We start from the raw sequence: 16,922 nt of genomic DNA, 5'->3' as shown, positions 1-16,922 counted from the left end.
ATTGGCCAAGAAAGCCCTGTGGACAGAGGTCCTTGGGGCTATAAAGAATTGGACATGACTGAAATGACCGAACAACACCACCTTCTCTATATTTATTAGAAAGTGCCAAGGAGCGGGGCAGCCAGGTGGCTCAGAGGATTGAGAGTCAGCCCTAAAGATAGCAGGTTCTAGGTTCAAATTTGACCTCAGATACTTTGTAGCTGTATGATCCTGGGCAAGTCACTCAAACCCCATTGCTTAGCCCTTACTGTTCTTCTGCTTTAGAACCAGTAAGTTTGGTTTATACTGGAATGTTTTTCAAAGCATTCATTCTCAATTACTTTTCTTCTCAAGCCTCTTCTTAAAACCCAGGAAAGAGGCAGGTAGGTGGCTCAGTAGATAGAAAATCAGGCTTGGTGACAGGAGGTCCTGGGTTCAAATCTGGACTCAGATACTTCCTAGCTATGTGACCCTGGACAAGTCACTTAACCCCAATTGCCTAATTCTTACCACTCTTCTACCTCAGAACTAGTACTTAATATTGATTCTAAGATGGAAGATAAAGGTTTTAAAAAACCTAGAAAGATATTTAGGGAAGTATATCTCTCTTTCACCCCATTTTTTTCCCCTCTCTTGTGAGGACTCAACTAGAGAGGACTCATGGTTTAGGAGAAGCATTTTTTTTTTCAACTGGACACAGACATTCTCTTTTGGTTTTCTTTGCTGGAGTGATTTTTCATTTCCTTCCCCAGATCACTTTACAGATGAGAAAACTGAGGTAAACAGGGTTAAGAGACTTGCCTAGGTCACACAGCTAAGAAGTGTCTGACTCTCTGCCTAGCAGTGATAAATTTGTAAAGCACTATATAAATGGTCGCCATCATTATAACCTCCCATCCTAACCTGGCAAAGGTTAACTCTGATAGTGTGACAGTAATGAAGACCAACTTTAACAAATCTGTCTTGTCCTATATTTATAGTCAGGCATGTGCGGGAAAACCAGAAGTTCTCATCCTACTGTGTTAAATTGGTACTCAAATGGTTTACATAATTAGATCAACTCCTTTTTTTTCTGATTCAGAAGCCTATATGATTGGGTATTTGAGAGGTCCAAAATGTGATATGAATTCTAAGTAATTGGGTTTGTCAAGTTAAATTACTTCATCACTGACATATCCATAAGACCTGCAGGTCAGCAAGAGCCATACTTTTATCAGCTCAACAAACTAGCAGAAGGCTGAGTAAACCCAAAAATACTAATGGAAAGTTTAATCAACTTAAAACTCAATTAAAATCTCTTATATACATCAAAATCTCACTGCTTTTGACAGTAAAGAATGGCCAATACTCAGATGAGATGACTGGCCTGGCTTTCCTATTGACAAACCAGTGAAGTAATTTTCATTTAATAGATGCCAAGGAGTATTAAGTCCTCACACTAACCTTTATATTGGGCAAGAGCGCCATTTTCATTCGACTGTAGATCTTTGAGCCAGAAGAAGCCATAGAAGTCATTTAGTACAACTTCCTTCGTGTTACAGATAAAAAAACAGAGATCTGGAGAGGTGACATGATTTGTCCAAGATGACATTGATTATTGTTGTTGATTTTTTTTTTTTAGTTGTGTCCAACTCCTCATGACCCTATTTGGAGTTTTCTTGGCAAAGATACTGAAGTGGTTTGCCATTTCCTTCTCCAGCTTATTTTACAGATAAGAAAAACTCAAGCAAACAGGGTTAAGTGATTTGCCCAGGGTCACAGCTAGTGTCAGAGGCCGTATTTGAACTCTGGAAGATGAGTTTTCCTGATTTCAAGTGTGGCACTCTATGTGCTATGGAGCCACTTAGTTTCCCTGTGCTAGGTGACACTGATAATAAATGGTTAAATCCCAAATTCACAGTCAGTCCTATGACACCAAATCCATCACTCTTTCCACTATCCCATACTGCCTCACTACAGGAAGACTATTTCTCATACTTTGTCAGAACCCACATTGGACACCTAAAAATGAGTGAAAGGAGTTTGGGATCTATGAATAAAATAAGCATTGCAGTATCTTCATGGAGGAGAGGTACTATTCTTATACTCTTATATTTTAGGAGGCTTTACTGGTAGATGGGCAAGTAAGTGGTTCAATGAGTAAAGTGCCAGGTCTTGAGTCAAGAAGATTAGAGTTCAAATCTAGCCTCAGACATTTACTAGCTATGTGACCCTGGGTGTGCCACTTAACTCTGTCTGCCTCAGTTTCCTCATCTGTAAAATGAGCTAGAGAAGAATATAGCAAACAACTCCAGTATTTTTGCCAAGAAAAAACCAAAAGGGGTCACAAAGAGTTGGCCATGACTGAAACAACTCGGCAACAACAATAATAGCTGCTAGAGTTGCAGTATGTATAAGCTGCTAATATTCGATCTCATCCTTTGTAAGATACAAGATATCATGCTTGTACTAACAGTCTCCAAAGGTTATTAAGAGGAAAGTGCTTTAGAATTTATAGCGTTTTGTAAATGATTTCATGATTAAATGAGAGCCTTGGCCTACATGCTAGCTAGAGTTCCTTCCAGATCCAACATCTAGGATTTAATGACCATTGACCAAAACTAATTAGTAAAACTAATGTATCCCCTAAAGAGGTTGCAAGTATTCAAATCTGCCCTATTCGAAGTTATAATTGTATAAAATATTTTCAATGGTTCCGGCTCAGTGGAAATATTCAAATAATGTGACCACCTCAGAAGACTGATTATTTGCATTCATTAGGACATAGGTTTTAAAATGGGACTTTATTATTAATCACCTACAAGCATTTGGCCATCTATTATATCATGCTGACTATCAAGGTAGAGTATTATAATTTCCATTTTAAAGATGAGGAAACTGAGGTCAGAGAGATTGGGTAATTTGTACATCATAGGCAGAACCCAGGTCTTCATTAACTCCAAATCCAGCATTCTACTCTGACTCCATACTGACATTCCAGCATACCCCTAGAGAGTCTCACATTTCTGTATATAACTGCAAAGGAAAGGAACACTGATTCCCAGGATACTGTGCACATTCGAGGCTCTCAAATTTTAGGGTCTGGGAATCTCTCTTTCCAGGGAGCATCCAAAGGGAAGGCAGAATCAACTTGACTGAGAAACAGGGTTTACCTATAGGAGACACAAAGTAGACCCAGGGAGATGGGCATACCTAAATGGGCGGTGCTCTTGGCTCACTTTGGAATAAAATTTCCAAGGTGAGGTCCATGTTGGAGAAATTACTATGGACCATAATTAAGGACCCATAACCGAGCTAGAGAATGAGCCTGGGATAGAGATCAAAGTAGAAATCTCTCTTGCACTTGATTCCAGTGTGGATTCAGGACACAAGTATGGAACAAGTTCAAAATAGAATCTAGTATTGAAGAGGGAAGAAGGAAAAGCTAACCATTCGAATGTATACCAAATTTGCACTGAGTTTGCACCAAGAATTCCTACTCTCCAAGAACAACCTCTAGAAAAATTAACCTTTAGATACCATCAAGTAGACCTGGCTTTGCCACTTAGATAGCTCTGTGACCATGGCAAGTCATTTAACCTCATTAAGACTCAGTATCCCTATTCTTAGGGATACCCAGAGGATAGAGTGAGTGCCAGGCCTGGAGTCAGGAAGACTCATCTTCCTGAGTTCAAATCCTGCCATAGACACTCACTAACTGTGTGGTCCTGGGCAAGTCAATTTTGTTTACCTCAGTTTCCTCATTTGCAAAATGAGTCAGAACGAAATGGTAAATCACCCTAGTATCTTTGCCAAGAAGACCTCAGATAGAATCAGGAAGAGTTGGATATGACTGTAACAGCTGAACAACAGAAATTCGTGATATAAATGAAATGGCTGGACAACAAAACAATAATAGTCCTTAGTACAGATGGGGATAAAAACATCTGTGCCACTTAGCTACATAGTGTTGTGGTAAGAGTCAAAAGAAATTATATATCAAAAGTGCTTTGCAAAACTTCAAAGCAGCATATAAATTTCAGCCCTTATATATATTACACTGATCAAAGTAAAACTACTAGCTTCTATTTACGCTGCCTTTTTGTTTCACAAAATACTTTGCTTACAATGATGTAATGTAGTTAGTGCAGATATTACTGTCTTTTCACTAAAAGGGAAACAATGAAGCTTGAACCTGCCCAAAGCTCACCCAGCATGTAAGCTACAAATCAGGGACTGGTCTGGGAACATAAGACAATAGATTTGAAAGCAAGATTGGACCTCAGAGACCATCTGATACAATTCCCTGTATTACAGATTAAGAAACAGAGACCTAGGGAAATAAAGTCTCTTGTCCAAATTCACAAAAGTACTAAGCACCAAAGGCATGATTTCAGTCCAAATTCTCTGACCAGCATTCTCTCAATTCATTATCTCCCATTATTCTTTGTCCCATACTAGGCTGGCTGCCCCCAGAGATTGAGAAATGAGGAAAAATCTGAGAAATGAGGAAAAATCTCCGGGCAATATGCATAAATTAGAACTAATAAAACTCCATTCAATCCTCAACATTTTTCTTTGCTGTAAGAAAATCTTCCCAAACACCACAAATAGCAACAGCTATTATCTTAAAAGAACTCTAACATAAACTATTTCACTTAGCCTCCTAATCTTCTAATATGGTAACTGAGAAAGGCACAATATAAATTGTGCCATTTTATAGTTGGGGAAATTTAGGGAAAGGGGCTAATCAATAGAACAAGTTAATCAAAGAGGACATGGGTCAAGATTTCACAAATTCCATATCCTATTCCCTCCAACACAGTATGTTATTCTTCTCAAAGTATCACCAGAATTCTTACCCAGGATGCTCTTAAATAGAAAGAGAAAAGAGTTTGGGTTCTCGGACTTCAGTCTGCCCTGTTCCTTAAAGTCTGTCCTGCCTTTACAGTAGAATTTGAGAAATTTCATTTCTCATTTTATCTTTCAAAAATAAAAACTCAGGAGAAGCTCAGAAAAAAAGGGGATTACAAAGAACATAAGAAGATAGCTTTCTACTCACTGCCATGTTGTTATTTTTCTCAACTTTCATACTCCCGGACCATCAGACATTATCACTAAAGCATTTTCTTAGATTCAGCAGCTTTGCTTGTCCATCCTGCAGCAGAGCTATACCTAAAACAACGGCAAAGGGAAAAGGCTAGGCTAGGTATTTAGCCTAACCAAAAGAGACTGATGTTTTGTTTTGTTTTGTTTCTCAGAGAGAAGCAATGTGGCCACAGACCAGATGGAGTCAGACTGGGATGGTTCTTTTTAAGTCAGAATGCTCAGACCTATTGATTCAGTGACCAGCATTTATCAATAACCGCCCCCCCCACACACACACACACACACACACTCTTCACCTCACAAACCTATCCTCCATTGGGAGAGAATGAGAATACAGACTAGTGATACAGAAGTGCCTATTGGAGTTTTCACATTTCTTATTATTAACACTTATTAGGGTAATCAAATTGTGTCAGTTGAACAGTCTATTTCCCTTATAGGTTTGGATTTTAACACCAAATGAATCTCCTTGCCTCCTTTTCATCTGATTTTACATTTTTATGTAAAATCATCATGTGCTCTCTCCAAATGTTGGACAGCCTTGGCCAAAGACCTGAAAGAAAGCTCACCAAGAATTAAATTCAGAATGGACAACTTAGGGGGCTTAATTGCTTATTTCCCATCTTGTAAAAGACGCTTCCTATGCTGGTAGTCTACAAGCATATTGTTGAGAGAGGGAAAGGATTTTCTTTAAAGTTACCACTCATGTCCAAGTTGGATCCCGGTTAAATTTTTAAAGACAAGCACTCAATGAATCTGGCCAGGGTTTCAGGAATACTCAGTTTGCCCATTAAAATCAGGGTTATAAAAGGCATGAGAGAGTGTGAGTTCTGAATAATGGAACAAAATGTCTTTTAATAATATATATTATTAATACACTTTTCTAAATTGTATGGAGTGCTCCCGGACACGCTGTCCTGGATTTGGTCATTTGCACCTCTAGCTATTTGTTACGCACCCTGACTGTTCATTTGGAAGAATAGTGTGTGTTAATGGCTTCATAGGAGTCGCACAGGCTAGAAAGAGACCTGAAGAAATACACCTGGAAAAAACTGCACATCAGGCATCTACTTGCCAAAGTGCATTTTCATCCATGTGGGGCTCAGCTAGTTTCAAAAATAATGTGAGGTTTTGCAAAATGGTATGCTGGTGAAATTCCGTCATAGCAAAAGATTCTATATAACAGCAGCAGCCAGATGACACAATAGAAAGAGGCCTCGGACTAAAGTCAGGAAGACTCATCTTCCTGAGTTCAATCTGTCCTCAGATACTTAGCTATGTGACCCTGGCAAGTCATCTAACCCTGTTTGCCTCTGTTTCGTCTTCTGTAAAAATGATCTGGAGAGGGGGCAGCTGAGTAGCTCAGTGGATTGAGAGCCAGGCCTAGAGACGGGAGATCCTGGGTTCAAATCCGGCCTCAGGCACTTCCAAGCTATGTGACCCTGGGCAAGTCACTTGACCCCCATTGCCTACCCTTACCACTCTTCCACCTATAAGTCAATACACAGAAGTTAAGGGTTTAAAAAAAAAAATGATCTGGAGAAGGAAATGTCAAACCCAAAAAGAGTCACAGAGTAATACACAACTGAAACTACTGAACAACAACAAAATATATATAACAAAACAAAGCAGATTCAATGGCTAGTCCCTGGTGAAGAAAAATAGTTTGACTGATCTAGTTAGATTAAATTCCCCAAAGCATCCTCAGTGTAGCAGAAAGAGCATAACTATAATAGGAAGAACTGGGTTCAAATATCAACTCTGTTGGCTTCCTAGCTATATGACCATAGGCAGTCATTTAACTTCCCTGGGACCCAGTTCCCTCATCTGTAAGAAAAGGGAAATGGTCTCTGAAATTGCTTTCAGCTCTATTTCTTTGATTCCTATAAGGATAATTTGGGAGGGAGGGGCTTCATTCAGTGTGGAACAGAGAGGCGGGTAATTGTCCTGTACTCTGTCCAGATCAGATCATGTTTGAAGTTTTCAATGTTGATCACTGCAGTTTAAGGAGGATATCAGTATGTAGAAAACATCTGGGAGAGAAGACAGAAATAAAAGCAGGACAATGGAAATAGCTGACTGTAGACAGGGGATTCACATTCAAATCTAGGCTCTGCCACTTACTATATGTGTGATTTTCTACAAGCCATTTACCCTCTCTAGGGCTAAGTTTCCTTATTTGTAAACTGAGATTAGATGGGTCAATTATCCATCCTTTCCAACCTAATCTATGATCCTTCAACTCTATAATCTGCCATACTACATAATCCCTGGGTAGGATATCTCTCTCTCTCTCTCTCTCTCTCTCTCTCTCTCTCTCTCTCTCTCTCACACACACACACACACACACACACACACACACACACACTCACACACTCACCCTAATATCAAGCATCTAAAGCAGGGTTTCTTAAACTTTTGAGAATCCTGGGACCTTTTGACAGTCTGATGAAGCCTATGGGTCCCCTTCTCTGAACAATTGTTTAATGTAAAAAAAAATACCTAGAATTACAAAGGAAACCCATTTTTAAAAGTTTTCCAATTACATGTAAAAAATTTTTTTAACATTCTTTTTTTTTAATTTGGAGTTTCAAAGTTTCTCCCTCTCTGCTTCCCCTCTCCCTGCCCTGAGAGGGCAAGGAATTTGATATGAGTCATGCATGTGCAGTCATACAAAACATTTCCATATTAGTCATATTGTGAAAGAAAACATAAGCCCAAAGAGAAAATTAAGAAAGTAAAAAATAGTTTGCTTCCATCTGCATTCAAACATCATCATTTGTTTCTCTGGAGGTGGAGAGCATGTTTCATCATAGGTCCTTTGGAATTGCCTGGGATCTTTGCATTGCTGAAAATAGCTAAGTCATTCACAGTTGATCACTGCACTATATTACTGCCACTGTGTACAATGTTCTCCTGGCTCTGTTCACTTTACTTTGCATCATTTCATGTAAGTCTTTCCAGTTTTTTCTGAAATCATCCTGCTCATCATTTCTTACATAATAAAGGTATTAATGGAAACCAATTATATGGAAATGTATTTTTCTAAATATTTTTTATAAAGCAAATCACAGACCCACTGAAATCTAGGGGTTTGTGGATCCCAGGTTAAAAACCCCTGCCATAGAGTATCTTTAAGGAACAGTTATTCCCCAGTGCAGAGGGAAATTAATTCTTAATCATGTTTGCTTTTGTTTTTTGATTTAGGTCTTGCCAATAGTGGTCTTCTTCAGCACAGTGATATCCATGCTTTACTACATTGGATTCATGCAGTGGCTCATTAGAAAGGTACCTGAAGCCTCTGTCAAGTGTTAGCACAGCAGCTATCAAAGTGAATCTTTCAGGGGAAATACTTGAAGTACTGTCTTGTCGAGTATATTTCTAAATAGTCGGGAGGTGTACAGAGACAGCAGACTTGGGAGATAGAAGATAAATCCTGATACATGTGTACAACATGTTCTGAAACTACATAAGAATGTGGATTTAACAACTAAAGGTGTCAGGTATTTCTATGAAATAAAAAGGAGATATTACTGGTAAATGGCTTCTAATAGTTCGGGACTCTTCCCCCTGGAAAAAAAAGAATTCTTTCCTGGCTGTGTTAATCTTAGTTAAAGTTAACTCGTCTTGAGCAGTAAACACAAGGTCTACTGACCCACTTCAGAACAAACCACTTTGTCTAAATAAAAAATAAAATAAAAAAAGGGGAAAGGGAAAATAAACAAGATACCATGGAGGACACAACAATGAGATGAATTGGTTTCTTTAAGGAAAGGCCTTTGCATATATGAAGCAGGAACAACCCTAACCATTTCACCATAAACCAGGAAGTTTCCCCAGATCTCTTCTATAACAAGGACCCTGGTGACCTTAGATAACCCACTTACTTCTAGGCCTCAGGTCATTGTTACATTTCTAACTCATAATGGGCAGCTAGGTTAAAAAGAAGCAGGCTGTCCATGAAATAAAAAAGCTAAGACAGAGACCCTTTCCCTTTGGATCTTGTTACTAAAAGACAAATCAGGGCATGTAGCTTCCAAGACAGAGCAAGTCTCCCATAGAATTTTCCATTTAAATAACAGTCCATTCTAGAACAATTCACTTATACCTAAATTTCTGCATTCGGGTAAAAAGTACAGAAGGAACTGAGTACAATGGGGGCATTTCACCTTTTGGTGTGCCAAACCTTTATTGCTGTCTCTTGAGGACAGTGCTGATTATTGGGAGTTTTAGGAGGCAAGTATTACTTCTCCTTCATGGAGCTTCCAGTTTATACTTGTGAAATAGTAGACCTAGTAAATTTATGAAGAAGAGACACCATGCTAGTAGCAGAAAAAAACTGATAGGAAAAACAAGATATGGCAGTGGCAGATAAGCAGAGCTACTTTTCCAGGTATATAAAGCTTTACAACCATTATCTCCCTCACCCAAAAGTGTCACCCCTTAGGTCATTAGCTAATTTAATTAATTTAATTACATCAGTGCTATAACTAGCAACTATGGCTATAGGACAATCCATTTGGGGCTGGGGAAAGCAGATGGATGGCTCAGCTCCAACTGGGGAGGCTGCCATCTAAGGGTTGGGTTTAGTTGACAGGTCTCTCAGAGAAAGAATAGCATAATTCTGTCCTTACAAAGCTTAAGCATTTTCCTCTAAACTCCTTTGTTACATTTATTAGATCAACAAACACTTCTCTAGAGATTTCATTTTTTTTTCCTTTCAGGTTGGATGGTTAATGCAAGTTACCCTGGGATCATCTCCTATTGAATCTGTGGTTGCTGCTGGTAATATATTTGTGGGACAGGTGAGTTGCAGTTCCAAAAATGGACACATCCAATTAGATACTCTTTCTGGAAGGTTTAACTTTTTGTGAGTGTCAGAAAACTTTTAAAATGTATACACACCTATTTTTTTGTATATTTGTTTAAACTTTCAGAAGGATATCAGAAAATCAAGGGACTTTGCCTGTAACAAGGTCTAGTTTCCTTACAATGAAACATGCCCCTTTCAACAGCTTAAATACTTTTTAGCTGAGAGTAGAACTGGGCATTAGGAGCAGCTAAGTGGCACAGTGGATAGAGTTCAAATCTGGCCTCAGATATTTATTAGCTATATGACCCTGGGAAGGTTGGTTAATGCAATTTGCCTCAGTTTCCTCATCTGTAAAAAGGGTTGGAGACAGAAATGGCAAACCACTCCAGTATCTTTGCCAAGAAAAACCTAAAATGGGGTCACAAAGAGTTGAACAAGACTGAAAACATGTGAACAACAGAATTGGGAATTAGTGCATATTGGATCTCTGTCCTGTTTTAATAAGTTCAAGTACCTTTAAGAAGATACAATTTTAGGTTACAAAGAAACCTTAAAATTCACCTAATCCTTATTAGATTTTTCTGCAAATGAATGGTCCCCTGAGAAGATTAAATTCTCTTCTGAGTTAGTGGAGTTCTCCATGGTACCTCCATTTGACATTTAACGTCCTTCACATTCTGGGGTCAAGCTACCTTTCCAGACCTATTATCCAAAACACACTCCACAGTCCAATTAAATTGGTCTCCTTGCTGTTCCTCAGTCTAAACGATCTCTCATCCTGGCTGTATATAGTTTGTCAGTCCTCCACAGACTAACTAGCCAGGGATGGGATTGCCTCCTCACCTCCACTTCTATTTAAATATACATATGTCCTAGTATGTATAATTGAATTTCTGCATCATGGTAAAAAGTATGGAGGCAACAGAGTTCAACGAGAGCCGCCTTTCAGTGATAAAGTGCCAAATTTTCAGCTATCACTCTCTTAAAGATGGAGCCAATTATTGGGAATTTTAAGAGGGCTTTCCCCCCTATTTTTCCTACATAATCCAGCTCAACTGTCACTTTTCTATGCTTCCCCCCACCTTTGCCCAACTGCTTTGTCATGCCTAAATTATCTTCTATTAATTTCATATATTATTTATTGCATATTCGTATATTATGTATATCTGCCATCTCTCTCATTTTCTAATGAATTGGAGTCAGGAAGATCTGCATCTGAATTCTGGATCTAGACAAGAATGTGGCCCTGATTACTCATCTGTAAAACAAGAAAATTGGACTCAATGGACTGAGGTCCCTTCCAGCTCTTAATCTTATTATCTATGATCAAAAAGCATTTATTAAACATTGAGCAGGCAGTTAAATGAACTCCCTAATTCTGCTAGTTATGTGGGGCGTGGGTGTAGTGGTTGAGTAGTAACAGAGTCCAAGAACATGGCTCAGCCATCCATCAAGCAAATTGATAAAAACTTGAACACTCTGTACTATGGTCATATTGAACTAGCTCAAAGAACTCACCTCAACATCTCTTGATGGCTTTCACATACACCTACAAGGCAACTCTAAAGAGAACTCATGTTTCAGATTACACATTTTTACCTTCTGTATCCCAAACCATGGATACATTTTTTTTTCTGTAAACACTATTTACTCAAAGAAATTGGATCCCAAGGAGCAGTGCCTGAAATATGTCCAACTGATAGCAGGGGCAGCTAAGTGGTACAGTGCCCAATGTGGTTAGAAAGGCTCATCTACCTGAGTTCAAATCTAGCCTCAGACATATTCGTTTTGTGATCCTGGGCAAGTCATTTAACCCTATTTGCCTCAGTTTCCTCCTCTGTAAAGTGATCTAGAGAAGGAAATGTCCAATCACTCTAGTATCTTTGCCAAGAAAACACCGAATGAAGTCACAAATAATAGGACATGATTGAAAATGACTGAACAACAAGATTATAACAAGTTGTAATAACCTAATCCTACATTCCAAACAAAACTAAGGAGATGGGATTCCATAACATAGTGTATGAGTGAGGAAGTTGTTGTTCAAATTGTTCAATTGTTCAGTCGTGTCCAACTCTTTAACTCTTTGGGACCTCATGGGCCATCCTGTCCATGGGATTTTCTTACTACAGTGGTTTGCCATTTCCTTTTCCAGTGGGATTAAGACAGAGAGAGAGATTAAATGACTTGCCCAGGATCGCACACCTAATATCTTAAATCAGATTTGAACTCAGGAGCCAGGAAGACCTATGTACAAATTCCATCTTGAGAGTTTATATGAACAGCATAAATAAACCCCTTGATCTTTATGAAGTTCAGTTTGTTGATTTCTAAAGTGAGTAGGTTCAACTGAGTAACTTCTAAGGTCTCTTCCAATTTTAATTCTGGGATTCTGTCAGCCAAAATCCAAATAAACATCATGTCCAACTCTGATCATAAAAAATTAATGAAAAAATTAATTAATTCTCTAGCCCTTCCTGTTAGGTCTCCTAAATAATAATTAAGTAATCCTCCTCACAGCAATTATGGCCCTTGGAAATGGGATTGGCAGCAAAAAAAAGTAAGTCACTCAGAAACCTGGCCCTAAAACAACCTGAGCTGATAACTACCCCAGGCAGGTTAATTGTTCTTTTTGGCAAGCCTTCCTAACCAGTTGGAAAAGAGGGCTTAATAGTGCAACCCCATACTTACTTCCCTAGTATCAGAAATTATTATGATTCTAGTAATAAAATCTCCCAAGACTAATTAGGATCCCACCTTGCGTTGATTACCACTTCCTGCAGAGTAAAAGGATTTGAAGGGCTGGTACCCCAAGCCTCTCTTTCACTCACCAGATGTGGCTCAACACACACAACCTGATAGAACAATTAGCAATAATGAGGGGGAAGTTATAAAACTGCACACAGCATCATGGTTTTCAATTGGGTAATTAATATGCAAAAAATGTAGTCTGTATAAATGGAGGGTCCAAAAGCTGTAAGCTCCCTCCCCTACTGTTTTTTATGCCTCCTTTCCTACTGGGCATAGTTTTCAGTTTCTTTTTTTCTTTTAGCAAATATTTATTAATAATTTTATTTTTAATTAAAAAATCTATTTTCTCTCCCTTTATTTTCATAGTCCCATTTCTCCCCATCTTTGAGTAGGTGTGGGTTTGGAGGAGGCCTCTAGTTCAATGACTTTCTCCCTTAAAAAACTATCTCTGGGTACTTGGCATTTGTGTCTGTTCATTTTCATTTTCTAGTATCTCTCAGCTGTCCAAAGGGCTATCAGTATGAGGGTGTAGGGATGCAAAAGAAGAGGCCTTTTTTCATATCTATCTATCTGTCTGCATCTATCTGTCTATTGTCTATCCATTTATTATTTATTAGTATTCTGAATTTAATAAACACCAAATAAAATGGGTATTTCTATGTAGTGTACTGAATGAGTATCCTGAACTGTAGATCTCTATTATGTATAACTTGCTTTTTAAATGTATAATAAATTTAACCTGTAACTTTCAAAATTATCTCATTTGTCTATTCTTCCTTCTGGCCTTCCTTCTCTTCTCTTCTTTACATTTTTAAAAAGATATCTCAATGATCCCTTTTTCAAATGTCTTCTCTTCTTTGATATTATAATTTTAGATCTAGAATCCTTTGACTTGGTAGAAGGAGAGGAAATGTCACTAAGCCCCAGGAGTTCAATTCTAGCACAAGATTAAAGATACTAAGAAGATCGAATAATGATTAGACAACTTTCTCAGTGAGCTGGACTGATTCCAGCATATAAGTCTGCTAGGTAATTTCTAGGCCAGCCTAGGAAAGTACAAAGTAGGACAAGGTGTTCTCCTGTGCTACCAGAAATTCCAGCCCTAGAACTGTCTCCAGATTTGCAAATCACTTTTATTTATACTCTTTACTATAATCTATTATTCCATTCAGCTATTTTCCAATATATCCATTATTATAAATGAAGTCAAGAAGACCTGTATTGAGATCCTGCCTCTGACATTTCCTAGTTGTTTGACCATGAACCAGTCAATTAACCTCTCTGAGGCTTGTTTTTGTTGTTGCTGTTTTTGGTAAAATGAGGATAATAATATCCACAGTATCTCCCTTTACAAGGTTGATGAGCTCAAGTGAAATCATAGACAGAAAGGGTACTGCCATGTTGAAAACACAATGAAAATATTAGTATTATTATTATAATTTCTCTGACATGGGACAACTCTTGTATGTGAAAAGGGAATTCTGAACAGTAATACAAAACAAAACTCTTTACATATATTATTTTATTTGTATCTTGTTACTCCTATGAGGTAGATATAAATTTTTTATTAAAAATATTTTATTTTCCCAATTACATGTAATAACAATTTTCAACATGTTTTCCAAAATTATAAAATCCAAAACCTCTCCCTCCCTCCCTTCCTTCCTTCCCTACTTCTCAGAGATGGTAAGCAATTTGATCTGGATTATACATGTATCATCATGCAAAACATACCTCCATATTGGTCATTGTTGTAAAAGAATACTCATATAAGACCCAGACTCCAAACATAAATAAACTAATGTGAAAGATAGAATGTGTCAGAATCTGCATTCCAATTCCAACAGTTCTTTCTCTGGAGGTGGATAGCATTCTTTTGTCACAAGTCCTTCAGAATTGTCCCGGATCATTCTATGGGGCTAAGAATAGCTAAGTCTTTCACAGTTGATCATCATACAATGTTCCTGTTGCTGTGTACAATGTTCTCCTGGTTCTGCTTATTTCTCTCTGCTTCAGTTCATGTAGGTTTTTCCAATTTTTTCTGAAATAATCCTGCTCATCATTTCTTATAGCACAATAGTTTTCCATCACCAACATATACCACACTTTGTTCAGCCATTCCCTAATTGATGAACATTCCCTCAATTTCCAGTTCTTTGACAACCCAAAAAGGATTACTATAAATATTTTTGTACAAATAGGTCCTTCTTTCCCCTTGTTTATGATCATTTTGGGATACAGACCTAGTAATGGTATTACAGGAACAAAGGGTATGCACAGTTTTAAAGTCCTTTGAGCATAGTTCAAAGTTGACCTCCGGAATAGTTGGATTAGTTTACAACTCGTCCAATAATGTATTAGTGCCCCAATTTTGCCACATCCCTTCCAATATTTATCACTTTTCTTTATTTGTACTATTGGCCAATCTGAGAGGTTTGAGGTGATATCTTAGAGTTGTTTTAATTTGCATATCTCTAATCAAGAGTAATTTAGAACATTTTTTCATATGATTATTGATAGTTTTGATTTCTTCCTCTGAAAATTGCTTTATTTGACCATTTGTCAATTGGGAATTGATATACATTCTCATAAATTTGACTTAGTTCTCTATAAATTTGAGAAATTAAACCTTTATCAGAGAAATTTGCTATTGTGTAATTAGGTTTTGAACCCCAGAAACTCTTTCCCAGCTTCCCATGTTCCTTCTCATGTTACATACTAATGTAGGGAAGATATAAATTTTTGTGTGGCCTCACTCCACTTTCTTTTCCCCTGATCACAGCTGGGAAAGTGGGTTTCTGGGATTCAAAACCTAATTACACACTATGAAAATTGTTCCTCAGTTTGTTCTTTCTCTTCTGATCTTGGTTACATTTGTTTTGTTTGAAGTACAAATACTCTTAAAATGGCTTTTTCCTTATATAAGCACAAATACCACACATGAACATTTTCATATATAATGAAGAAAAAAAGAGGATTATACATTAGCATGGTAACACCTTGACAGTGGGGATTTTTAAATTTTTTATATTCGGTTATTTTTAATTTCATTTTATTGCCTTTTTTTGATATTATTATTTTATTGATAGGGAGATGTTCCCCCTTGAGCCTTTGCCCCTCCATGAGAGCCTTCTCTTTTAACAAATAATTTTTTAAAATAAAAGGAAAAGGAAAAAATCAATAAAACCATTGAACACATATGCAGTGCTCTACACCCCAGGAATCACACCTCCGGGAAAAAGCAGGGGGAGGTATCTTCTTTGGAGCCAAGCTTGATCATTATACAAGCATTATTAAAGAAGATCCAAATATCAATAAAAATTTAAAGCAGAGATTCTGATCCTGGAATCCATGGATATATTTCAGGAGGTCTTTGAACTAAAAGGGAAATTTTGCATCTTTATTTTTATTAACCTCTAACTGAAATTTTACATTTTCTTTAATTATTTCAAAGCATTATTCTGAGATGTCCACACCACACAAGAAAAGTTAATAACCCCTCATTTAAAAAAATACCTGTTTCAAACTCTTGATTTTTATTTATAGACCGAGTCTCCGCTTCTGGTCCGACCCTATTTATCACATCTCACCAAGTCTGAGCTCCATGCAATCATGACTGCAGGATTTTCAACCATTGCTGGGAGTGTCTTGGGTGCATATATTTCTTTTGGAGTAAGTGAAAAGGCATTGGCACTTCATTATGGAGAATATAATCTGTTTCTCTTGCCTTCCATTTCCTTTTCCTGTCTCCCCAGTGATGAACAAAGAGGTGGGGCCATGACCTGGTTTGTGGCTGTCCTTATTAGTGACTATAGAAGTACAGAAAAGCTTCAGTATCTTACCTCTATCTCTCTGCCTGATCAGCTATTTCTGGGGAAAAATTATGAGTTTCTATGAGAAATTGGTACTCAAATGATTGTATGGAGATACTTTGTTAGATATGTGATCTCATCGATGTGGGTATTACTTTATCGCCAAGGCTAATCAGAAACCTTCCATGCTTTCTAATTTTTAAAATATAAATAGAAAATTCATATTGATATAAACAGATTGAATTTATATTCTTGAATGCCTGTCGTCTAGATCAGTGGACAGATTTCAGGGGATTCATAACGTGATGGAGGGGAAATCACATTTCATTTACACTAACCTATTACTGAAATTTATTATTTTCTTCAAATTATTTCAAAACCTGCTTCTGAGAAGGAACACTGAAATGGTCAAGAAACCCTGAGCTAGAGGAATATGTTGTGCTCCTTCCTATCTGAGATTTTGTGATTCTCACTTGTCT

General features: G+C 37.6%; 1 protein-coding gene across 1 annotated transcript in view; it reads left to right on the top strand.

Moving 5' to 3' along the window:
- Positions 1–16,922, top strand: part of SLC28A3 (solute carrier family 28 member 3) — a 135,447-nt gene that overhangs the window by 86,263 nt on the left and 32,262 nt on the right. Inside the window, exons 8-11 of the mRNA XM_044678073.1 lie at positions 7,030–7,085; positions 8,275–8,355; positions 9,792–9,872; positions 16,178–16,303. Of these exons, the coding sequence (XP_044534008.1) occupies positions 7,030–7,085; positions 8,275–8,355; positions 9,792–9,872; positions 16,178–16,303 (344 nt within the window). The remainder of the gene's footprint in view (positions 1–7,029; positions 7,086–8,274; positions 8,356–9,791; positions 9,873–16,177; positions 16,304–16,922) is intronic.

This window comes from Gracilinanus agilis, chromosome 1 (assembly GCF_016433145.1).
Source record: "Gracilinanus agilis isolate LMUSP501 chromosome 1, AgileGrace, whole genome shotgun sequence".
Taxonomy (NCBI): domain Eukaryota; kingdom Metazoa; phylum Chordata; class Mammalia; order Didelphimorphia; family Didelphidae; genus Gracilinanus; species Gracilinanus agilis.
Note: the sequence above shows the minus strand (reverse complement) of the source record. Positions and strands in the feature narration are given on the sequence as shown.